The sequence below is a fragment of the Odocoileus virginianus genome, chromosome 34 (assembly GCF_023699985.2).
Source record: "Odocoileus virginianus isolate 20LAN1187 ecotype Illinois chromosome 34, Ovbor_1.2, whole genome shotgun sequence".
Taxonomy (NCBI): domain Eukaryota; kingdom Metazoa; phylum Chordata; class Mammalia; order Artiodactyla; family Cervidae; genus Odocoileus; species Odocoileus virginianus.
Window position 1 is genome coordinate 20,909,055 of NC_069707.1, and position 26,735 is coordinate 20,935,789.

Sequence of the window (26,735 nt, forward strand, 5' to 3'; positions counted from 1 at the left end):
GTCTGATTCCACTTAGGAGAGGTTTCTAGAATAGTCAAACTCATGGAAACAGAGAGTAGAATGGTGGCTGCCAGGGGCTGGGGGAGGAGGAAATGAAGAGCTGCTGCTGAACGGGTATATAGTTTCGATTTTACAAAGTGAAAAAGTCCTGGGGCTGGGTTGCACGACAATGTGAATATATTTTACACTCCTGGACTCTACACTTTAAAATGGCTAAAATGGTAAGTTTTAAGTTATGTATATGTTACAACAATCAAAAACAAAAATAAATAAATTTACCAATTGTTTTAAAGGTAAGAATAAATATTTCAACTGCTCTTGTCAAAAATGAAAGCTGATTTCATAATGGCAAATTGAAAAGGAGGTCCTCTCAAACCCTTCACGGTCTAGATTAACTGAGTTCAGTCAACAGAAGTATGGTGTCCAAATTCTTTTCCAAAAGAAAGGAAACATGACAAATTGCTCACCATAGAGTCTTATACATCATTATATAACCTACAGTTGCCTCAAGGAAGGGTATGGTTAAATGTGTAGCTTTTTAGCATGCCTTCCCCATAGTATTACATAATGCAACGCAATTCCTGACTTAAAAGCCAAGGAGAAAATAATATATGAGGAATGAGTTTTAAAGATCTATAGGAATTAACTTTCCCAGACCAGTCTTAACCCAAAGGTAAAAATTCTTCAAAATGTTTCCAACGTTGAAAGAGGAACACTATTTCCTTGAAAAGAAGAGATGGCATTGCTAAAACTTTAACCATTTGGAGCAAACAGAAGCAAGCGATCATTCTTTTTAGCCCTGTTAGTAATGATATCAGCTGGCCTCCTTCAGTGAAAGGGAGAAACTACACCCTAAAAAAAAAAAAAAACTCTTTAAAAATCATTATATCCCATTAACACAGTCTGAACAGCATGTGAAAGATGTCTTCATTTTTACAAACAAGTGTGAATCCAGGAAATAGTCTGAATATACTTTAAGAAGTGGAACAGTGGCAGGCCCAGAGGAAAATACAGGGAGGCTGGTGTAAAACAAGCAAATGTACTAAAGGTCTAAACGCATGCTATGCTATGTCTTTTTAGTCACGTGCAACTCTTTGCGACCCCATGGACTATAGCCTGCCAGGTTCCTCTGTCTATGGGATTTCCCAGGCAATAATATTGGAGTGGGTTGCCATTTCCTTCTCCAGGTTTAAATATTGGAAGTAATTTTTAAGTTAAGTCAAACTGAGAAAGCAAGATGGTGGAACCATCTAAGAGAAAAACGCAAGAGAGTGGGTTTACCGTTCTCGAGCTGTTGGTGGCGCTCTTCTAAGCCCTGCTGCACGGCTTGGTAGCGGCCCGCCACGCTCTCGAAATCCTGCTGGACAAAGTCTGGGGCGAAAGGCCGAGACTTCAAGGCTGAGCAACTTGCACGCAGCATTTCAATTCTGGGGTGGAGGCTACGCAGGTTTGTCAGCTCCCGCTACGAAGAGAAAATGTGATCACACAACTCGCTGAGGATGGACATCCTCACAGAAAATCAATCAGGGCAGAGCTCACCGGAAGCACGGGATACAAGGAGCATCTTCTGCATTTTTTTAAACGTATACATGTATTCCCTCGCTGTAAGCTTCCCTCCAACTCACCCCACCCCAGCCCTCTCGGTCATCTCAGAGCACCCAGTTGGGCTTCCTGTTCTATACTCGGGTAGCTGTTGTGTGCAAGTCAAACTGCTAGTTGATCAGTTGTGTCCGACTCTTTGAGACGCTATGGATGACAGCCCGCCAGGTTTCTCTGTCATAGGGATTCTCCAGGCAAGAATACTGGGGTCAGTTGCCATTCCCTCTTGCAGGGGATATTCCCGACCCAGGCACTGAACCCAGGTCTCCCGCACTGCAGGCAGATTCTTTACCAACTGAGCCAGCGGGGAACTAGCCATGTTACACACAGCAGTGTATACATGTCAGGGCTACTCTCTCAATTCGCCCAACCCTTTCCTACCCTCCTTGTGTCTACAAGTCCATTCTCTGTGTTTCTGTTCTTCAGTACTATTTTTCTTGATTCCTTATATAGCGAGCATCTTCTTTAAATACAGAACTGGACATAGAGTCCTTTCATGTTCTGTGTCTTTACCTGACAGGAGTCCTTCAAGCTTGGCACAGACTCCTGGGGAGATTCTGAAGAGGCAGTGTGTTTTACCCAGTCTTCTTTTGTCTTTACGATCTTTTCAAGCTCATCAAGGTGCTTGAAATAAGCATTAATATCTTCCTGCAGCTGTATTTTTCTCGCCTGATCTTCCAAACGCTGTGATATATTCTTCCATTCAGATAATACCTTCTCTAAAATATTTTTTACTTCTTCAGTAGGCAGAACTTCTACATAGACATAAAAAATAAGCAGACACTTTAGATATTATTACAAAATTAGTTTTCAATTCGCTGTAAACATTATAACATTAAAAATAATGAGGCAGTATCATATTTACTGATCACTCTCTTAAGTTCCTTTTTACACAACAAAAATTAAAATGATGCTCTCAAAAATAATTATGCTTAATTCCCTGATAAAAACAGGATAGGGGGAGCTTATAATAGCAGTTCAGGAGTGGGGTGACCATCACAAAAAGCATAACAGTGGAGTGTCAGCCACTGCCTTCTCTATAGGATGTGTGTTTCTGTCCTTAGCAACCTACTGCTCTATTAGTTTCTGGTCTGAGTCTGAGAAATAAAATGAAGTGTTTGGATTTGTCTGGGCCTCTGACATCAGAAGGTAGGCCCTCTGTCACCAGGAAAAAGAGAGAAAAAGGGGGAGAAAAATTGAGACTTTGGTGACCAAACCACATGTCATAGGAATTGCAAAACAAATGTCTAGAGTCCCTAGTGCTGGGAGCAACCTGGTGAGCGCAGGAATAGGAAGCCAGCAGGCAGGATTCAGCAAGAAGCATTAGCAAGCCTATTGGAATGTTACACATAGACCAGGAAATGCCAAAATATCAATGCAGTGCTAAGATTATCTACTTTAGAAACATATCAGAAAAAAAAAAAAAACCATTATGTTTATTGTTGACATCTTATAATTTTGTTTGTCTCATATTTTTGAGAGATAGAGAATGTTCATAAAAATAAGAGTTATATATAACAGGCTTTATCATAGTCTTTCCCTTAATATAAAATACCATCAAGTCATAAAATTACTATGAAAAATTATGGGAAATTGCAAAAGAAATATTTTCTGCTGAGGAGGGCATGCATGTTGAAAAGATGGGTTTAACATCTTTATTATTTAAGCAGGAGGGCAATAAAACTTTGTAAATATATGCCATCAAAATCCAGGGTAATGAGAGCTCTACAGGGGAAAAATGGCATGTAAGACAAAAGATCACTTAGGATCAGAGATGATGCAATTTTGAAAATTTTTGTAACACACTACATCCACTGAAAATTAGAAATGCAAACGTGACATTACATAATGTGCATATATCACCATGTCAATTGCTGAAGTAAACTGTCCATCATTACACAGGTAATACAATATCACACCTAGACAAAACATTCACACCACAGTTTAAGTTCAATTATCTCTGTTAATTCAGGTCATAAACTAAATAAATTACTAAAAAAAAAAAATATATAGTTTTTTCTGACAAACTACCTGAGCAATGGAAATCTAGCCTGTGCTTCTGCCTGGCCATTTCTTTTTTAAGTGGACAAAGAAATAACATCAGCCACTTCAAATTTACATGTCAGGGTAATTTATGATAAACAAGAAAGGAAATTAAGCTGGCAAATAAAATTCCTGAGATGGAAAATTGTCACTACAAATCCAGAAAATAGGTAAGAGATAGTTATTTTAGGTTCTAGGCAATTTTGAAAAATCTTCAAATATTTTTTAAATTCACTGACGATATTTCACCATCCATCCACTTTGCCCTTTCAAACCAGTTCTCAAAATTTAAATCTCCCTCCTCTAAGATTGATATTATTATAGTTTGGACAAGTATCAAAGTAATAAATAAAGCACAGTTTACATCTTAAAAAAGGAAAACCATACACTGTCTTTTAAAACAATTGTTTTGCTCCTAGAGGTCCAGAGTAATAGCTTTTCTATTTCTATAGAACGAACATCCAACTCTTATCCAACAGATTATTTCACTTTTTAAAAACATTTTTGGGCCACAAGAGATGTCACAAAACATAATTCACACGTGTTAGGTAGAAAGGTCCTATCAGACTGCACTGTACTGGAATGTTTTGATGAAACTAGTTTGAGAAAACCAGTGATGCCATTATTTGAACATCTGTCTACTGAAGAATTTGATGTGTTTTTCTAACTGAACTGAATCATGTATCTGCATCCTTACATAGGCAGACTCTGGGTAAATATACTCTGGGTAAAGTTAAAAAAAACTTCTACATTAATTATCCAAGGTCTAGGATTTATTTCAAATGTATTGAGGAGGAAGAAGGGCAGGGAGGATCACGCAGTTGTTCTTTCATTTCTGTTCAACATTTCTGGTTTTAAAACAGCAGTAGGATTAATAGCACTAACCACATGTTAAGAAGGAAAATGCAACACCATAAAATTAGAATAATGGATAAAATGGAATGACAGTGGGAAATTTTTAAATCACTTTTATTCTCTCACTAACAAAAGGCATACACTCCCCAAAAATGAGAAAATTAAACCCAGAATATATAGACTCTTTTCTGATCGATGTCCCCATTTCGAAGCTTCCCATCCCATCTTAAAAAATTTTAACGACAGATGTTTTTTAAAATAAACAGAATTGGGGCCCTGTAGTGAATGAATGAATTTCCACTCCTATCAAAGCTCAAAAAAAAAAAAGGTAATGCAAGATATCAAAGGTTCACTATAAAATTAAACAAGTATACATGAGGTCACAAAATTCACCCCTTTATAAAATATCATATATTCCCTGATATTTGTACTTGATCTTTCGCAAATAGCACTTCCACATGAACTCAGTTTTCAGAGTATATATTATAGAAAATGCCTATTCACAGTAAGATTTTATCAAGCAAAAGGTGTGGTCACCTATCAAAACTTCTTCACTTTCTAGACAAGGGAACAAAGTAACAAAAAGGCTACTTGATTTGCCCAATGACACAAAACTAGGAAAAGACAGGAGACACCAAGGTCTCCCATTCAATCCCCAATTCAGTGTAAAGTGTTATTCTTACTTTAACATATCACCTCTCACCACCTCCCATGTATTCTTCCTATGAGTCTCTGAACTCTAAATCTGCCATACCCACCAAAAGCTGACACAGACAAGAAGTTAATTCAGTTCACAGACTTATGAAATTACCCCCTCATCACCCAGATAAAGTCTGGTTTCCAAGCTCAAATGTTGATGTAGAAGTGAAGAATCTATGATTATAACTAACATGAATTTAACACACAATTTATTGTAATTATTGAAGTATCTTAAAAGGAAATTACATTCTCTGTCTCTAAGTCCCTTCAAGTAAATACTTAAAAGTGTAATCTTCAAGTAGGGTGCCCACACCCAGTAATAAGACACTTACGGTGGACTGTGAATGAAAATACTATTCTATGTGGAAGGAAGGGGAAGTAGAGAGACAGGGAGGGAAAGAGAGACAGAAGGAATGAGGGAGGGAGAAGGAAAGAAAGAAATTAAGCTGTACTAATAATTTATGACAATGGTACATTTGCATAATTAATAAATAAATGTATATATACTGGACACATACATGTCTTTGTGTATGTGTATGTGACCTCAGTATATACACAAAATAAATTGATATATTTTTCAAAAAGCAGAGGGAAAAACAATCTAAAGTGTTTTAAAATGTGGTTTTCTGAGATGGAAGCAATTGATTGATCCATTACAGACACCAGGAAACTTTCTGGAGGGGTGGAAATAGTCTATATATTCATAAGTGTGTGTTGCTTTGTCAAAACAACACAGTTTTGTATATTTCAATATAACTTTAAAAATGTGAAAATAGTAATAATGATTAAGTTGATGAGGAGTAGGAGTATAGATAATTCGAGAATGGTAGACTATCATTAATTACTGAAGGGATAATTGATACAGGAGGTTCACTGTACTATTCTATCTGCTTTGTGTATATTTCCATTTTCTACAGTAAGAAGTCAAAAAATAAAAAGGTTGAAAACTACATTGTTGAAGAGTCTCATCGACTAACATTCATAACTGAGCTCTGGGTATCTCTGGCTTTAATCAAGGAGCACTGCAACAGACTTCCAAATCACTTATTATTGGAATAAAGACTACGGCTTATAAGAAAAGTCTTTCAAAGCAAAACCCAAAAAGAATCATATACAAAAATGTATGGCAGAAATATTAATCTTTACATTCTCCAGAGCCATTGGGTCTATGGGGGAAAAAAGTTCTTTAATGTAGGTAAAAATTTCAAATGTAGGTAAAATTTCAAATTTAACAATAATAAAATATCTGTACTAAATCAACATAATGCACTGAAAGCTATCAAAAATCAAATAATCTCAATGAATTTTCCCTAACGTAACTTTGCATCCCTAATATTGCCAAAGTAACATTTTCTTCTACTGCCTACCTCCAATATGTAACCCCAAGGAGGAGATTTTAAAATCTCCCACACAACTGGATTTTAACTCCTGCTGAGGCATAAGAGTTTTATTTGGGTTCTCTTATCCATATAAATATCCATATAAATCCTAAAGGAAATCAGTCCTGCATATTCATTGGAAGGACTGATGCTGAAGCTGAAACTCCAATACTTTGGCCACCTGATGGGAAGAGCTGACTCATTGGAAAAGACCTTGATGCTGGGAAAGATTGAAGGAGACAGGAGAAGGGAACGACAGAGGATGAGATATTGAACGGCATCACTGAGTCAATGGACATGAATTTGAGTAAACTCCGGGAGTTGGTGATGGACAGGGAGGCCTGGCGTGCTGCAGTCCACAGGGTCACAAAGAGTCGGACACAACTGAGTGATTGAACTGAACTGAACTGATCCATATAAAAGTAGAACAACTTTGCTATTATCTGTTTTATATAATCAGCTTCAGCATAAATTTTCATTTCTAAAATGATTCTACTGCCTAGAAATTTTTATGAAAAACCATTTTTCTAGTAAAAAGAGGGCTAGAGTCTTACAAGTAAATATTTTATTTGTTAAACGGTAAATAGCATTATTTTGCCAACAAAGGTCTGTCTAGTCAAAGTAATGGTTTTTCCAGTAGTCATGTATGGATGTGAGAGTTGGACTATAAATAAAGCTGACCACCGAAGAAGTGATGCTTTTGAACTGTGGTGTTGGAGAAGACTCTTGAGCATCACTTGGACTGCAAGGAGATCCAATAAGTCAATCCTAAGGGAAATCAGCCCGGAATATTCATTGGAAGGACTGATGCTGAAGCTGAAACTCCAATCCTTTGGCCACCTGACGAGAAGAACTGATTCAGTAGAAAAGATCCTGATGCTGGGGAAGATTGAAGGTGGGAGGAGAAGGGGACGACAGAGGATGAGATGGTTGGACGACATCACTGACTCGATGGACACGAGTTTGAGTAATCTCTGGGAGTTGGTGATGGACAGGGAGGCCTGGCGTGCTGCAGTCCATGGAGTGGCAAAGAGTCAGACATGACTGAGTGACTGAACTGAAACAGCATTCAGTGTCACCATCTAAGAAAATATTTTTTAAAAAGCAAAGTTCTCACCTTTTCCCATTTGCTCCAAAAGGATTTGTCCAGTTTGGTGTAATTCATCCAGTCGGGGTTTTATTTCCATCTGTTCTTTTTCTAATCCCTGAAAATAAAGTCCCAAATATAAGAATAGTTCAAACTTTCTTCTAGTATAATGCTGATGCTTCTTGACATTTTTATATTTTATGGCCCTTCCACATTCTCTTTAGGTGTTACAAAGTTTACCTAAGAAAATACTACAAGATAAAACTATGCCATTTCAGGCTGCCCTCCAGAATGCCAGAGGTTATTAAATGTCAAAAGGTAAATTCAAACAAACAGTATAAAACCTTCATTTCTTTCATAAGAGAAAAAGTTGTACACTACAGTTATGAGATTCTATCAGAGGAAATAATTAAAATTAGTATTTTAGATCCAGGATATCTAGTCACATATATGAACTCAGTAAAAATAAGTTTGAGTCAAATGAATGTGCTATGAAGACAGAGACTACCAAACATAAATTATTTAAGATTTAAGAAAGAAATAATTTGAGTCTCAATATCATTTGTTGGTTTCATATTAAGCATAGGGTATAATGCAAAGTTTAACCACAAGCATAATTCACACATAATTTTTAGACACTGACAATATGTTTCAGGACCAAACTAAAGAATTATATTCTTTATATTTGAAAAATGGCTGCTAATTTTCATATTTATGTCTATGGTTTGATATTCTCGATGTCCCTATATCTCAGAGACAGAAGAACACAAAATCTTCCAGAATCAGTAAGAAAAGGCTGAGCAAGATCATGGACACACACACACACTAAAATTTTTGTGTACAGAGTCAATCTTAGAAATTTCTCCAATTGATAATTATCTATTAATTAACTACTCAGATAGTGTCCAAAATAGCACAATCAAAAGTTCCAGGCAAAAACAAAAACTTCCAGGTAAACCATATTATTTCAACCAGATAACCTGGAGAAGAATCCCACTTTGAAGGTCTATGCAGGTAACCACTATCAAAATTCAATAAATTTAGCTCTCTTATTTTGATGCATACAAACTTTACTGCAACTCAGTCAACCAACCATTTTTATAGTCAAAGATCAAGAAAGAACAAGAGATTCTAAGAAACACTACTTACTTTTGTTAAACTACCAGTGCAAAAAAGTTACCATCAAACTGGAGAAAATTATTACCTGCATTATACTAAACTGATGTTCTCCTGCTTTTTATGGCAGTGGTAGATTGAACAAAGGATTCTCCACTCAGATACTGCATCAGAACAAGTTATCCCTTCATTAAAACAAAACTAGCTGATATTTCCCAAATTTGCAAGAAAAATTAGCAATGGTTAAATTTTCTTTATTTTACATATTTCCCATCCCACTGACACTATTTGTCTAAAACAACAAAATAAGCAAACTTATAAAGGAAAAACATAAGAACTGCAATCATGCCTTACATATACATGGTGTCCAACTCTCTGCGACCCCATGGACTATACACTCCACAGAATTCTCTAGGCCAGAATACTGGAGTGGGTAACCTTTCCCTTCTCCAGGGGATCTTCCCAACCCAGGGATCGAACCTAGGTCTCCCACATTGCAGGTGGATTCTTTTCCAGCTGAGCCACAAGGGAAACCCAAGAATACTGGAGTGGGTAGCCTATCCCATCCACACTTGTTATTTTTTTCCTCTCAAATATTACAATAACAATTTCTGTAAGTAAAATTGTGTCTAGATCACAGGATGGAACTTATCAATATTTTATGGGACTTGTTCCATAAAGATCACTATAACTTCCAAGTTCTCTGCCAGTTTACTGCCTTTGATTAATAGCCTCTATTGGTCTTTCAGAAGCACATGAAATCATGGAACACAGCTCTCACATCTGGCTCTCTTGATCCCCTGTGCAGAGGGCTCTGATAATGGTGCTTCCACGTCCCCAATGTCCACAGTCGTCATTCTCTCCTTCCATAAGCCTAGAACTTTACGGAGTGCTGAAAACACAGGCTTCAGTGGAAAATCACCCTCACTTTCTAAGCACTGGCAGTAGACATATAAACAATGATGTAAGTGCAATAAGGGTTTTCACAGAGGTATGGTCAAAGCAATATGGCATCTGCCTATCACGGCTAATGGAAGCTTTCTGAAATAGAGGGCATTTCAGCCACAAAGCATAAAGGCTTACTAAACGGCCATTTGGAGCCCGGGAAACAACACATGGAGACGGCAAAAGGATTGAGAAAAACATAGGAGTCAGGAGGGCTGGAGCTCTGAGGAGTGAATGAGAGCTGCAGAGGCTGTGCTGAGGGGCCTGGGAGGCCTTGTATGCTGGGGCCTGGCGTCATTTACATCATCTCCCCACAGCAAAGGGAAGTCATCAATTAATTGCAAGCACTGGAGCTGCATGATCAGACTGATGTCTTAGACTGACCACTGAGAATTTGAGAAGGGAAGGTGAACAGTATCAAATGCTGCAGAGAAGGGAGGTCTGAGGAAAATGGAAACCTATCCTTTCGAAAGCAATCGTCAGTGGTGACCTCTAGCTAAGAACAATCACAGTGGAATCAGTCTCAACTTCTCAATCAAACATTCAAAGTCAGGTCTAACCCCAAACCACCTCTCCAGCCTTAATTCTCTACCACTTTTACATACATCTAGCACAAAACAAAACAAATTCTCTGTTCCAAGCATTGCAGCATGATTGCCCCACTCTGAGCCTCTGCTCAAGGTACTGCCTGCCAGGTTTGCCCTTGAGCCCAACTTCAAGACTTAATCAGTAGATAGAGACAGCTGCAATCCTGGCCTCTTCTCAATTCCCACAGTACCTACTACTTTCTAACTCACATCGTGGACATCTACATACACATCTTATTTTCCAAATGTTCTCCAAACTCTTTTCCAACAAAGGTCTGTCTAGTCAAAGCTATGGTTTTTCTAGTAGTTGTGTATGGATGTGGGAGTTGGACCATAAAAAAGCTGAGTGCGGAAGAACTGGTGCTTTTGAACTATGGTGTTGGAGAAGACCCTCGAGAGTCTCTTGGACTGCAAGGAAATCAAATCAGTCAATCCTAAAGGAAATCAACCCTGAATATTCATTGGAAGGACTGATGCTGAAGCTGAAGCTCTAATACCTTGGCCACCTGATGTGAAGAGCTGACTCACTGGAAAAGACCGTGATGCTGGGAAAGATTGAAAGCAGGAGGAGAAGGGGACGACAGAGGATGAGATGGTTCGATGGCATCACTGACTTGATGGACATGAGTTTGAGCAAGCTCCAGGAGTTGGTGATGGACAGGGAAGCCTGGCATGCTGCAGTCCATGGGGTAACAAAGAGTTAGACATGACTGAGCAACTGAACTGAACTGAACCTCTTTACAAACTCCACTGGTGATGGAGATGGCAATATAGACCTGCTCAAAGTGCCCAAATAATTCATGCAAAGATGCACAGAGACTTCATGAACACCAACAGACATAAATCACTACAACCTCCTGCTTCAATTTACAGTACTACACATACAGTATAAAGTAGCACAGCTAAGATCCCATACATTTTATAGTATTTATTTTTTAAAATACATCTCTTATCTAAAAAGAATGTATATAGAAGAAATCTGGAGATTCGAAATTGCTTGTTGTATTCAGAAGCCAAAACATCTTCAGCATACATTCATATATTAGGTGTCAGACTACGACAGATTTAATCAAGCTAAAAAAGAGTTGTAACAACTGGACCATCTTAGCAAGTGTCCCTTCCTGCACATCTCAGTGGTTAAAGAAGGTAGAAAAAAGGGAATTGATGTCAGCTAGCTTGAACAGATTTAAAATGTAATAGAGAGTTCTAAAAGCTACCTTATGGCTACATTTATTTTACAGGAAAATTTTTGGATCCCATCACATCTTTATGCCAACAGCAGATCCATTCTGATGAAATATTTTATTCACTGGGATATTTTTGTTTTATCTTTTACCTTCAACTTCTTTTTCATTTCTGACGTTTCTTGCATCTTCTTATACTCTTTTATCTCTGTGGCTTGAATGGCAGTCTTTGATTTCAAGATCCAGTTCAACAGCTCAGCACTTATAGCATCAAACCTGATTTAAGATTCAGATGTTACCAATTGTCATTCATTTTCTACTATTGTTTCACTTGGCTCAAGAAAGAGAGCAACCACAATGCCGATAGGACATGTGGTTTTAAACATGCCTCAAAAATAAAGGCAACCCAGAAATACAGTAACCACACAAAATCATATCATACATTTATAGTTTAAAGTATGAAAAGAGGAACAAAGTTGTAAAGTTAATAAATAAAATCATTAAATAAAATTTTTTAAACATTATAAGAAACCCCTTGTATATTTTACAAGCTCTTTGTAGATCATGAAAAACAGATATGGTGAGATACCCACAGGTAACAACAAGTACAGACATTCCTAAACTAATGGTGAGATACCCACAGGTAACAACAAGTACAGACATTTCTAAACTAATGCCTTCTTTAACTCAACATGAAATTACTGAGCCTCATATATGCCAGGCACTGGACTGGGCTCTTAATATAAAGGTAAACCAGGAAAGATCCCAGAAATTCACAGGATGCCTCTTAATTCAATCGGGGAGGGACGGCTTCCTGGAGAACAACGGCTTTATGCCCAGGAGTTATCCCTGCAAGAGGAGAACAAAGAAAGGGAGGCACACACTTTGAGCACTGTAAGCAGTTGAGTGCAATTGGAATAGCGAGCACTACCTAAGCAGGGAGGAACAAGAGATGAGGTGGCAGAGAGCCTCTCGGAGCAATAACTGGAAGGCCCTGCAGGCTAGCTGAAGGAGCCGGACCTTAACCCAAAGGCAACAGAAAGCCAGAGAGGGGCTTAAAGCATGGGACTGGCATGATTATATTTATCCTTTTGGGTCCCTGAAAAGAAAGAAGAGCGGCAAGTCCAGAGAATAGATGGTGGTAGTCACAGGTGCCAGAACTAAGTAACAGTGGAAAAGGAAAAGGGGGAACAGACCTGGGAGGTGTTGAGAAGGTCAGTTAAAACCACAGTTGCAAGGAGCAAGAGGAGAAACATTCCCTGGGTGCTGGCCATACGCCAGGCCCTTTTCGAAATGGTTTCTGTGCGTTATTAACTCCAGGAATGCTCACAACAACCCTGTGAGTATGCACTATGATTATCCCTTCTAATGATGACGGAATTGAGCTCACAGAGGTTTTAAATAACTTCTCCAGACCGCAAAGCTAACAAAGGCTAGAGCTGCGATTTAAGCTGAGCAGTCTGCACTTGTGACCAGGACTCTGCACACAAAACTCAAAGCAATTTCTGTGTATTTTTAGAGATTCTCAGGTAAGCGCAGGTTGTCCCTGCTGATTCTTTTGGGAAACTTGGCTGAAAGGGTTTTCAGTGAATTCTGAGTATTTGTCTTTTCACCAAGGTAAATTTTTCTTGTCATTTGAATGGGATTTTGTGACACTCTAGGTAAATATCCAAAGGTCACAGTATCAGTCAAACCACGGTATACTCCTCATGTCATCTTCACAGCAGATTTCTATTTAATCTTTCAGGAGCACAAACCAAAGATCATGTTTTAAATGACCTTGGAGTCTCAGTCCATCTCTGCCCTCAATATGAGCAAGAACAATGTGAACGCATTAGAGCCTCCATGATCATCTCAGGTCATGTTAATAGATAGAAATCTAGATTATAGGAAATGACTGTTACTATGGTGTTAAAAAGGAAAAAAAAAAAAAAAAAACAGCCACTAGCAGCACCAGGAGAGAAGGGGAAATCAACTGTTACTTTTGAATCATGTATTATAAGCTGTGCTATGCAGTTATTCAAGGTTCACACCTGTTCAGACAGCCCATTTTAAGATAAGCTAATAGTGCTTTCTACATCAGACTAAAAATATTAAAGGATCTGAAAATCAAGTCTCACTAGGATGCTTAACAATATTCTGGACTTTAGGACAATGTAAATTAGAATATGAAACGTATCCTTAAATCCGGAAGAGGTACCATATTGAAGTGGGGTGATGTGGTTGCATATCACTCCAAAATGCAAAACTAGCAGCATGAGTAGACTGAGAAGGGTTTTAAAGTTTAAAAAAAAAAACAAAAAACAATATTTGGGCAGATTTTCTAATAATGAAATTTCACTGCTATTATAACAAACTGAATATACTCAAGCCTCTATATGTCTAAGAATGAACTGAAGCCATTTGTGCATCAATCAAATCAGACAGAAGACTGTGGAACTCACAACTGGTTGCCCACCCAACAGACACCTCCCTCCCCACATTTCTTCCTAGCTGCCTGAGTATCCCCAGAACACAACTACAGAGATGGAAAACACACGATAGATTTAACCTCCCGGGAACCCAGGGCAGGGTAAATGTCTGAGTTTTGGCCAGTGAGACCAGACTCAGAGTTAGCTAATATCTTCCAGAAAAGGCCTTTCTCCCTGATTAAAAAAAAGAAAAAAAATTTTTTTAGAAGACAAATAAGGAAAAATTTCCCTGCCTGCATGTAAAGCAGGTTACACAAAGTTGTTATGCCAAGTGCTACAGCAGCATCTTGGGACCACGAGAAGACAAGTTTTGCCTTTTACCTGGCTAACATGCTGACCCCCACCATCCCATTAAAACTGCCCCACCTCCGGACTTCTTGCAACGTGAGATAGTCAATGACCTCGCTGTATAAGTCACTTTAGGCACAGTATTCTATTTCTTGCAACAGAACTCACCCTATACAACATGGACATGTGTGAGATTGTATAGTTAGGCACTGTGACATTGTGATTCATAGTAAAAAATAAATATTTGGTCTTCGGCCTCGCTTCTGACACAGAGTTCTCAAACTCTTGGAATTTCCAAAGTGATCAGAGCAACAAAGGTGTCATTTGTCATGTTAGTGAGATGACTTTTGAATCCCATCTAAAAAGGTAGGCTGGTTGTTAGGAGACCCAACCTTGTGATTACAGGGTTTGAACTTTTAGTCTCACCTTCCACCCCTGACCTCAGGGAAGAGGGGAGGGGGCTGGAGGTTGAATCAATCACCAAAGATCAGTGATCTAATCAATCATGACTTTGTAATTCAGCCTCCCTAAAAACCCACAAGCAGAGGGATCAGAGAGCTTGGGGAGGTGAGCACATGGATGCTCAGGGTGAGCAGGGCACCTAGAGAGGCCGTGGGAGCCCACACCCTTTCCCATTCTTGCCCTGTGCAGCTCCTCAGTCCAGCTCTCCCTGAATTGTATCCTTTTATAACAAACCAGTCATCTATTAAGCAAAATGTTTTCCTAAGTTCTATAAGCTGCTCTACCAAGTGAACTGAAGCAGAGGAGGTGGTATTAGAAATCTCTGAATTATAGCCAGTTGGTCAGAACTATAGGTAATCATCTGGATTTGTAACTGGCATCTGAAGTCCAAGGAAGGGGTAGTGGAACCCTCTAACCTGTAGCCAGTTGATAAGAAGCATAGGTAACCTGGCATCTGATCTGCGATGGGGGAGGAGCAGGAGAAAGCAGACCTGGAGGAATAAACCCCTAACCTGTGAAGTTAGAATTGGTACCAGAACCTATTCATGCACCCTAGTCTTTCACAGCCTGCCCACCTTCCAAATGCACAAAGTCAGCACTGGACAGATGCACTGCCCGATACACGGACAGAATATAAACACTCAGGAAATAAAAGGTCCACAGTAAGATCAACATCACAAGCATCTCCCTCATCTGCTGCCTTGGCTCCAGAAGTAAAAGTTCCACAGCTGTTGTTCGCAACTCAGAGGTCCAACGCTTGGTCCTACAAGGAGATGCTGTTAGGAGGCAGGAACGCAGCCTTAATACCAAAACTAAAGTTAACAGGTAAAACTGCAATCCTGCTTTGTCTAACAAAATTGGGGAAATCATATCATTTTTATTCAGGCAAAAGTAACTACCCATATACCCAAGCACTGGAATTCTACTGTCAAAGGGCAAGAAAACAGCAGTATTCAAGGGCTGCTCTGAGACTATCTGCTCCAGGGCCCGTGAGCATGGTCCCTGGCCCATAGAATAGCCCTGCAGAGAATCCAACACTGGTGAAAGCTCAATGTATGCCAGACATGGCTGTTCCTCCTATCAAGATCCTAAGTTTCTTTTGAGTCAGAAAATGAAACAAATTTTACCAAAGATGGATCTTTGATAACATGAAGGATCTGTTACTAAGACAAAGGAATTAACAAAGAAAGAAAGAAGACATGAAGAGAGAAAAGGAAGGAAAAAAGAAAGATCTAAAGGAATTACTTCCCTGAATTAAGTATCTTTTAAAGGTAAGAAGAAGGAGAGTCACAAAGAATAAGGAGATAGATCTAAAGCAAAACTGTAGGAACTGTGACAGTGGAAGAAAGGATAAACAAAGGATCTTGGACAATTATATCCGCCCACAGTAAACAATGGGAAAGAAAGAACTCAGGAAATGATATATTCTGTCCATGAAGGCTATAGGCACACAGTTCTCCCAATCGAACCAAAGATAGATAAAATCATCCAGATGACTTAGATGCTTAACCAGTATAAATTGGAATATTCAGAAGACTCAGAGGTAGTGAGTGGTTCAGTAGTTGAATTTCCATTACAATAATTATGCTTAAATTTGCATATGATTAGTGATCAGTACAAAGTAAGTACCCAGCACAATATATTAATATATCACGTGCAAAATAGTTCTCACTTTTTTTTAGCTTCCAAATCCACAGGGATCTGTCTCTTCTTTGGGGGAGGAGGAGGAGGCAGCTCTTGCTTAGACCTTTTTGTAGTTACTTGTTCTCTTAGGCGAACCGTCTCTAAAAGATCCTTCTGAGGAATCTGGGACATTCCCAGCTTTGCAACAGCCTGAGTCACCTGAAATAAAAATCAATCAGGTTTAATGTTTTACAACAGCTTTATTGGGATATAATTCACAAGCCATAAAATTCTCCCTTCGAAAATATATGATCCCATGGTAATCAATATATTCAGAGACGTTGTGCAACCATGCCCACTTTCTAATTCCAGAGTAGGTTTATCATATCAAAAGGAAATCCCATACCCAGTAACAGTCACTCCCATCCTTCTCTCCCTCTTGCCCTCTGGAAATGACTAGTCTTTTTCCTGTCTCTACAGATTTGTTTATTCTGGATATGTCATGTATTAATTGATAGAATCAATGCATTAACCTTGTGACCAGCTACTTTTACTTAGCACAATGTTTTCAGGGGTTCATCTCTGTTGTATCATGTATTGGTACATTATTTCATTACTACTTAATAATATTCCCAGGTGGCGCTGGGGGTAAGGAGCTTGCCTGCCAATGCAGAAAATGTAAGAGATGCAGGTTTGATCCCTGGGTTGGGAAGATCCCCTAGAGTAGGAAATGGCAACCCACTCCAGTATTCTTGCCTAGAGAATCCCACGGACAGAGGAGCCTGGAAGGCTACAGTCCATAGGGTCGCAAAGGGTAGAACATGACTGAAGTGACTTGGCAGACAGCACACAATAATATGCCATTGTATGAATAGACCACATTTTGTCCATCTATGTATCTATTGATGGATATATGGGTTGTTTCACTTTTTGGCTATTGTGAATTTTACTGCTATGAACATTCATGTACAGAACAAAATGTTATTTTTTATCAAGGTGCTAAAATATTTTTCAAATTTATAAGATTATTTAAGAAGAAAAAATCATTTTGGAGAAAGAAATGGCAATCCACTCCAGTATTCTTGCTTGGTAAATCCCATGGACAGAGGAGCCTGGCAAGCTACAGTTCATGGGGTCACAACTGAGTGACTGAGCACAAAGATCATTTAATGGATTCATGTCTAAGTGTTATCAGTTACTAATGGTCGAATGACTGGATATCAGAAGTTTTTTAAGGTCTATTAAAATTTACTTTAGAAAACTAAAGAAGACACATGTCAATTTTTCAATTTTACAGTTAACCAGGTATAAAAAAACAACTTTTTAGTTAAACTACTGCTCTTATTTCATAAACACTAAAACAAACCTGAATATATAATTTCTACTTAATGGCACAAGGTATTACCCAAAGCAAAAGGTACCTGGTTGGAGGAATCTTCCAATCTCTGAACCAAAGAATCCCATCTCTGAGTCAGTTCCTCTGAGTCACTGTTGATCTTCTTGGATGTCTTAGGATTATCAAGTAACTGCCCCACATCCTGGCCAATCTCACTCAGCTGATCCAATGCTTGGCGCTTCATTTCCATGTCTTCCTTCAAAATCTAGTATTTCAGATACTTATTAGATTACTGCATCACTTTAAACAGGAACTTATCTTCCTGTTCCCCAGTCAGAAAATGTAAATATGTGTATTTTATAGTAAAATTTATCTGCTTTAATTCCGTAAAGCTAAAACATAAGACTTCTGGTTCTAGATCGTCACAGGGCAGCATTCTAGTGTTAGGGAAATGAATTCCTTCACTAAATTGTATTAACCACTGACAATAAACACTAAGATATCAAGGGCTCACAGAGAGATGCTGACGACATCACTTACGGCCAGTCGTCGAACACTGACACTTAGCTCCTTTTGGTCTTTGAAGTTGCTCGTCTGGACTTTATTTAAAGATTCTTCTTTTTCAGTTAACCATGCTTTCAACAAGCACTGCAAATAATAACCAAAGTTAGAAATATATTTAGGGAATCATTTGGTAATTCAATTCAATCAAGTTCTAAAATCTCTCATTTTTACATTACTAGAGGCTTTATCCACATCTGAGAGAAGAAGGATTTCAAACCCCTAAGCCTGAGGCATAAAAAAAACTCAGAAAGATATCTTTGCTTAAGATATAACCCTTCACAGATTTGCAACTGATCAACCTAAAATTAGCCCCAAACCTGGAAAACTAAACCTAATTCTCAGGGAGTCTGATGGCTCTAAAAGGCTAAATCCAACTATCCAAGTCTCCAAAAGAAGCACTTTATAACTCTCTAGATGCAGAGGGAAGGTCAGAGATTTTCTTTTCTCAGTCCCTCTGTTAGGGGATGAGACAGAAGTCAAGTTACATGGCTTGTAAACTGCAGGACCAGATCACAGACCCACACCCCAAAGCCGATGGTTTTCCATGTATCTTGCAGGACAACCACACTAATGCTCCAGATTCAACAGCAGTTATGATTAGAAGAAGCCTGAGGCTAGTCCAAAGCCAGTATGAAAATTTTTAAACTTCACTGGCCAACAACGCATGTCTTTTAGACAGAAGATATTTAGTAAAGAGATAAGTTTGAAGTAGGGATTAAAAAAAAAAAAATGGCCGCCTTAGTATAATTTTTCCCAAAATGTAGTATTTACCACAGAAACCTTCTTCTATAGAGTTGAGGGGGGCAATTCTTGGTTCTGTGTTTGGAATCAACTCTTTCTCAAGTTTGATTTGTCAGTTTACTTAACAACCATTCTCTGCCTTTATATTTCACCCAGAAAAGGACAAATATTAAGAAAATAATGTAAATATGAATTCTGTCCTCAATGTACTAAGAGTTATCACAAAAATACCTGTGGCACCAAATAGAAAGTGCAGACACCACAAAGAGACTGCTTCCAGTTTTGAAATACTGGGGGAGGGGGAGGGAGTTCATAAATGACTTCATGGTCCCTGACCGATATCTCACCTGCAAAGCCCACTGGGATACTGGGGAAAATAAGGTGGAATCTAAGTGACATGGTCTGACCTCTTTTGGGTTTAGTCTAGCTTCACTTGCTTACAGGGGACAGTGTGCAAAGCCCTCACACCTAACAGGATGGATGAGAGTTCCCAGAGGAGAGTCACTGTGCCCACCACCTCAGCTGGGCAGCCTGTAGGCGGAAGTGCTGTGTGGGATGCCTCAGACCAAGATGGCGGCGGCAGGTATAGAGGCTGCACCTGGCCTGTGATCTGAAGCCACAAGAACGCTGCCCCCTCCCCCCAAAAGGAACCCTCTAAATCAGCCTCACCAATGACTGCCAGGGAGAGCACTGACTAGAGCGCAAGCTCACTCCTTTCCATTCTTTCATCAAAGCATAAACCTTTGCTTCTGAACCAGACAGTTTCATTCTACAGGCTCGAATATCACAAGGCAAGAGGGCTCTTGGAGGAGCCGGACTCACAAGAGTTGGTAACTGGCGGGGAGAACTTAAAAGCAGATAGGCAAAAAGGTATTTCAAGGCAGATGCCACACGTAAACAAAAACACGGAGATTAGAAAACTAGTTCGCTCTTTCAAAAAAAACGAAAACGATACAAAGACAAAAGCCTTAAGGAATCCACCATGGGCCATGGGTTGAGAATACAGCACTGAGAAGAAACAACAAAACTCGTGGCCACGACAGTCTCAGAATGAGCTACAAAATGGGAATTCAGGATCTGAACACTGAGTACAAGAAAGGACAGAGGGAAAGTTTGGAAAGGTAGGTTAAAGTCAGTCACAGAACATCCCGCTGCCCACACTTGCCTCATGCTGGAGAAATTTTGAACTAATTCTCAGAACACATTTCTAACTATCTTAAAGCCTCTGCAACTAAGTGAAAAATAATCCCTTGAAAGACTGTTTAATTCAGACACAGTTGATTGGTCTTATTCTCTGTAACAACAAATTATCAATTAAGTACCAGTGTTGGCTTCGTGTCTACATTTTAACAAGATTCCTCCTTCCATATCACTAACAGAAGGCCATTCAAAGGTCAGTTTTAAACCTAACATAATAAATGGCCAAAATCCTAGCCACTCTCTATTTTTAAATATTTTTAATTACCAAATTGTGATTCTTTCTGAATTTTAAATTATTTTAATTCTTTAATTATTTTAAGAAGAATAACACAGTGGTCCCCAAGCAATCAGTCTCCTTACAATCATTAATGAAGTTAAATTTAAATTATTCTATGTGACTTTTTAGCCTGAAGAAAAGATAAGTAAATTTAAATCTTTGTAAAGCAAACTGTAAATATTTCAGAAATCAGAATCAGGTCTATCATGCGATTCTTAAGAGGAAAATTCTGGTCAAAGATTGAGGGCAGGTGGCAGTAACTTACAATTTACATGGGGACAAATTTTGCAACCTGCTTTTCAAGAGTTCTCTCTGCCACCATATTTAGTAAATCACAAAACAGTATACATTTGTTTTTATCCCATGAAAAGAATATAGCTGCTTTTTGTGGATGGAAATAAAAGGCATTTAAAAGAATCACAGTGGACCCTGGGATGTGGGAACAGAGTATCTGTTTATTTTCTACACCACAACTCTTTGGCATTTTGAAGAAAAGTCTTGCTTATTTGTATTCTGTTTTGATGGTTGCTTTTCTGGAAGGATGGAGATGGGCAAAAGACCACGAATTAGACTGAAAACATTAAGTGGCAGCTTTGCACCAAAGGTTTATTTTCTATGTTAATCCTTGGTGGAAAAAAATTAGCTACGTGTTCAATCATCAGTGTTGCTAAATAATATTTTTCTTGTTAATTTCAGCAGTTATTCTGATTAAAATTCACAGGTTTAAAGTTCACAAAGTACTGAGTGGATTCATTTATCATTATGTACTGAGCACAAATCATGCACTAGGTTGTGTGGCTACAAGTTCAAATACATTATCCAACACAAATGCAGTAAAAATTATGTCAAGTACATCCTAAAATTAGCATATCTAAAAACTAATCTAACTAATGAACAAGGTGAAATTGTTATTACAATGCAGCTAATTTTTAATGCAATCTCTAAGAAGGAACTGCATTATAAAATGGACAGAAATCTGACTTTTAACATAATAAATAATTATTTATAAATTTTCCTTCTAAAGAAAGGAAATATAAGTGATTTATTCAAAAGCAGTAATTAATGATGAGTTACTTTTCACCACTTTTTCCCATTATGTATACAGCTTCATACCTGTTCTTCCAATAATTCCTGCCACAAAATGTTGATTTCCTGCAACCTATTCCAACGTTCTTCAGTCCATCGGCACACAGCCGTCCAGCGTTCACCAAGTTTCTAGAAAAGGAAAAACCGATCGTTTATCAACAAAGCCTTAAGGGATAGTTATCACAATCCTTAAAGAAATTCCTGACATCCATTGTTCTTTATTACAGAGTAGTAATTATGAAAAATATCATGAAAGTTACTTTAAATAATACAGATGAATTTCATAAAATTATAGATAAGACAAACTAATTTCCATAGAATTTAACTATCTCATACTACACAGCTAGAATATGGCACAACTTGAACTCTATCTTGTAACTTTTGACTCCAAACTTCAGCTCTTTTCTATTTTATTGTGGTTTTTATATGAGAATTTGACAGCTTCACATATACCTTCAAAATACAGCAAACGTATCTACATTCAAGGCTTCCATTTTTTCAGACTATAATTATCTTTAAGACAAAATTCAGTGCGTGGCTAATTTCTTAACCATTTTTACATGCCAAGACAATCTTCATCAGTAGTACCAAAAATTATGAAAAAAAAGTTTTTAACTTATAAAAACTGTTTTGATTTGTTCTGTTTATATTGCATGATCCACAGAAAATTCCACCAAACAGCAACAGAATATGATAAGTATTAGCCAGACTAAATAAATAAATTTGATACATTTAAAAAATCAATCTTCAGGATGACTTTCCCAACTAAGTATTACCACTTTATAAATAATGATTAACAAGTTCTAAATTTTATTTCTTCATTACTTACCTGTGAGCAAGAATTATTTAATGCATATTATCTTATTTCAATTTTTATTATCAAAATGGGCTTTGTATAGTGCAAAAGTAGAGAACATAGAGCCAGAAGACAGGTCTCTTGTTTCCGCATGAAAACTCATTGCCTGTTTAAACCTCAGGGCCTCCCCACAACCACTATGAATATCCTCACTGTTAAACAGACAAGACATGAATGCCTACCTCTAAGATTACTGCAGAAACTAAATACTGTTGCACCAAAATCTCAAAACTACTACCCAATTTTGAATGTTGTAAAAGAGAAAGAATGCCATATAATAATTTATAGTTACTGAAAATCATCAACTGAAAGTTACTGAAATCATCACCTGGCAACATTATATCAGTTAATCCAAGTTCAAATAAAATAAAACTGACCCTTGAACAATTGGGTGGGTCCACTCATACTTGGATTTTTTTCAATAAATACATAGGAAAAAATTTTGGAGATTTGTGACAATTTGAAATGAAGACAAACCACAAAGCGTAGAAACATCAAAAAAAATTAAGAAAAAGTTAAGCATTCAGGAATGCATAAAATATCTGTAGATTGCATATAACATACAAAATATGTGCTAATGGACTATTTGTTACCAGTACAGCTTCCAGTCAACAATAGGCTATTGCTAGTTAAGTTTTGGGGAAGTAAAAAGTTATACTAGGATTTTCGACTGCTTGAGAGGTCAGTGCCCCAAACCCCATGTGTTTAAGGGTCAACTGTACCAAAAACTCTATAAAAAAGAGACTTGTAAACATACACTATAGTCACAGCAAAAAGAAGCAAGTTGTCAGGGTTCCCAAAACTGATGCTCACATTTACACATTGATCTACCAAAGAAACAGGGATATTAAATCCTAATGACTGAAATTCTCAAACTTGACTTTTTTTTTTTTTTTTAGTTCTACCATTTTATTGTGACCAACCCATCTCCCTCCACCCTCATGCACACATGCTCAGGCATGTGACCCCATGGACTGCAGCCCGCCAGGCTCCTCTGTCCGTGGACTTTTCCAGGCAAGAATACTGGAGTGGGTTGCCATTTCCTTCTCCATCAAACTTGACATTTTGTTACATATTCACTGGGCCCCACTCCTAAGTGAGGCCCAGAAACATGCATTTTAACAAATTCGTCAAGTGATCCTGAGCAAGAAGTCTGTAGATCATTTGTTGGGATCAGTTCTTGAGCTTCAAAATCTTGTTCATATGCCCAAAGGCTGAAGTAAATGAATGATACCCTGGTTCTCCTATAAACCCCCATGCTGTGGAACCCCAGCTCGGAAGTGCAACCTAAAGAAGATGACTTTACTAACCTAAATAAACAGACTGAACATGAAGAATAGGAACAGTGTGTCACTGGGGCTCAGACCCCAGGTGCCTTAGCACTATCCTACTTTACAAGTCCTTACCTGTAATTGATCTTCCAAAACAGCTGTAGCACTCTCGCCACTGTTTTCATCAACAATCACCACCATGTGAGTCAGGGAATTCACTTTCACTTGTTCAGCCTCAAGATCATTCTGCAAACTCTTGAGAAAAAATTCAGATAAACCATTATGTCTACTCTTTCCCATTTACATATTTAAAATCTACCCAGTTGTCAATAGTAATTAAGGACACTTAATGAGGCATCCTGTTTAAATTTCCAACCATTAGCCTAAGTGTTCTCCTAAGGAAACAAACCCATTATACATCTTTACATTTCATTATGAACCAAAGCAATTTGAAAATGCAATGTCATAACAGACTGCAAATGTTATGTCATCACTTTTACTATTTTTATTCCAAGTTTTGGCTGAAAGAATAAGAGAAAAGGTGTCACTTAATCAAGTTGAGTGCATACAGTAGGGATTAAGAATACAGAATCATTAAATCAAAAAAGTTCCAAATTTAAAACACAGAGTCAGAGATCATTTTATCTAGTACAACACTGTATAAAGTGACATAAGTCAAATGCGATTTGATAATCAGAAGCTGTTCTGATTTGTTAGTCAGAAGCTGCTCTGGTTTGTTACTATGTAAAGCAACTGGGGTATACAGACAATTTTCTTCCTACCTCTTCCATGCGAAGAGAATGCCAGGTCACAAGACATATGTATATAGGTAATTTATTCAAATACTACCAATAGTGTTGTCAAATGCCTTGAGTTTTTGTCTTTAATGTACCCTTAAAGCTTTATTTACCCATTATGTAGATATTTCATTGAGAAATAAAATTCTTCAAACATTTTGCAGAGAAGCTATTTTACTCTACCTTTCCTTGACTATGAAAAGTTATCTCTTAAATTTCTGACCTCCCTCATAGCTAAGTTGGTAAAGAATCTGCCTGCAATGCAGGAGACCCCAGCTGGATTCCTGGGTCAGGAAGATCCCCTGGAGAAGGGATAGGCTACCCACTGCAGTATTCTTGGACTTCCCTTGTGGCTCAGCTGGTAAAAAATCTGTCCACAATGCAGGAGACCTGGGTTCGATCTCTGGGTTGTGAAGATTCCCCGGAGAAGGGAAAGGCTACCCACTCCAGTATTCTGGCCTGGAGAATTTCATGGACTGTATAGTCCATGGGGTCGCAAAGAGTCGGATATGACTGAGCAACTTTCACTTTTCAGACCACTCATAAAACTCATGAATCCTCACCTAGGAAAAGAAGCAATAGCTTTCCTGGAAGGATTATGAACAGATCAATCTGAGGGTTTCCTTATTTCCCAACACGTGGCATTCATGCAATAGACTAGGGTTCTTAACCACTCATGAGTCCAAAAAAAAAAAAAAAAACCTTGAGAATCTTACAAACACTATGTACTTTCATAACAAACCTCTACATGCCCATATAAAATTTGACCTTCGCTTTCATCCCTGGCTCAGAAAACCCCCATCCCTACGCACTCCACCCTGCAAGCAAGCTACTGAAGGAATGTCCCAGCTCTGTGCTAATGATAGACGCCATCAGCCCCTGAGAATTCTAAGTGCTGCTTTTCCATATTTGATAAGGTATAAAAGAAATATGAGCCAGATTTACTTTATGATCTTCTAGCAGCTTTTGCAGGGATTTTAAGTCATCATCCAGGGGGCAAGTTTCCATCTTTTGAATGCGTTCTTCTGTGAGCGTCAACCAGGCGGACAGCTGCTGTAGCTGTTTCCTCTGGAGTTCCATGAGGACATCATGCAGCCTGTCCAAGGGGAGCAAAGCGTTATCCCCACTCCTTCTTCCCTTTGCAAAGGCACACACACACTCCAGGCATCAAGGAAATGGGGCAGGGGACATACTCTTGTCTAACGTTTTAAAGCAACATTTAGTCTTTAAATATAGAAACCAGCAAAAAAATTATTTTCTTCCTAAATGGAGTCAATTAAATGCACTCCAAGAATGCAAATAACAGCACCCTCTATTTGTATCAGAATCATTGTTTCTTTAATCAGGAATTCCTGCCTATTAAATAGGTGGAAATTGCAATGGAATAGTTTGCTCCTTAACATACAATACATGAAATAAAACGAACCGTGGAGGAAAACTCCTCTTAAAAATGTTATAAAATGGAACTCTAGATAAATATAACATAGCCCTATCTTCGTGTCAGAGTTGACGGTTAGCCAATTTTAATACTGCAAAGTCCACATACAATGTCTTCACCCTTTTTTTTTGCTGATTTCTGTATGGCCACTTTTACCTTTTCATTTGGTTAACATATCAAAGGGGAAATACAGATCATAAAAATTCCAGCAATGCTACATACAGAAGAGTCAAAATGCGATAAGGCAAGTTCTCTAGTTATCTTGTTCCCACAAACATGTAGACTTTTACTTGTGTTAAAGTGGGCAACAGGGACTTTCAGTGGTTAAGACTTCACCTTCTAAAGCAGAAGGTAAGGGTTTGATCCCTGCTCAGGGAGCTAAGATCCCACAAGCCTTGTGGACAAAAAACCAGAACATAAACAACAGAAGCAATATTGTAACAAACTCAATAAAGACTTTTTAAAAATTTTTAAAAGAAAACAACTGGGCGCCATCTTGCAGCAGTGTTCATTCCTGGGCTTCCACTCACCGGGACTGTCTGTCCATACTTTCGACTCTGAGCGCCTCCCATCTGGCATTCAGCAGGGACATTTGTTCCTGAATCTCAAACTCCTCTTCATCTGTCAGAGTTCCTTGTGTTATCAGTTGGTTTCCTGCCTGCAAGACGTTCCCCACACTGCTCTGGTGTGCTGTCAGCTCCATCATAAAAGCCTGGGAAGGTACATCATTATGATCTATGAGCTGCTCATTGAAGAAAAGCAAATCTTAATAAATTGTTAATGCCCAAATATCAATGCTATGGGGGAAAAAAAAAAGTGACCATGCAGACT

General features: G+C 38.3%; 1 protein-coding gene across 5 annotated transcripts in view; it reads right to left on the bottom strand.

Moving 5' to 3' along the window:
- The window catches only part of UTRN (utrophin), a 546,437-nt gene that overhangs the window by 378,806 nt on the left and 140,896 nt on the right, over positions 1-26,735 (bottom strand). For all 5 annotated transcript variants that reach the window (XM_070461578.1, XM_070461576.1, XM_070461579.1 and 2 more), the window contains 11 exons: positions 26,435-26,616; positions 25,412-25,562; positions 23,805-23,924; positions 21,570-21,671; positions 18,215-18,322; positions 17,760-17,939; positions 16,388-16,557; positions 11,647-11,770; positions 7,693-7,780; positions 2,113-2,354; positions 1,282-1,462 (listed from right to left, as the gene is read on the bottom strand). In XM_070461578.1, coding sequence (XP_070317679.1) covers positions 1,282-1,462; positions 2,113-2,354; positions 7,693-7,780; positions 11,647-11,770; positions 16,388-16,557; positions 17,760-17,939; positions 18,215-18,322; positions 21,570-21,671; positions 23,805-23,924; positions 25,412-25,562; positions 26,435-26,616 — 1,648 coding nt within the window. The remainder of the gene's footprint in view (positions 1-1,281; positions 1,463-2,112; positions 2,355-7,692; positions 7,781-11,646; positions 11,771-16,387; positions 16,558-17,759; positions 17,940-18,214; positions 18,323-21,569; positions 21,672-23,804; positions 23,925-25,411; positions 25,563-26,434; positions 26,617-26,735) is intronic.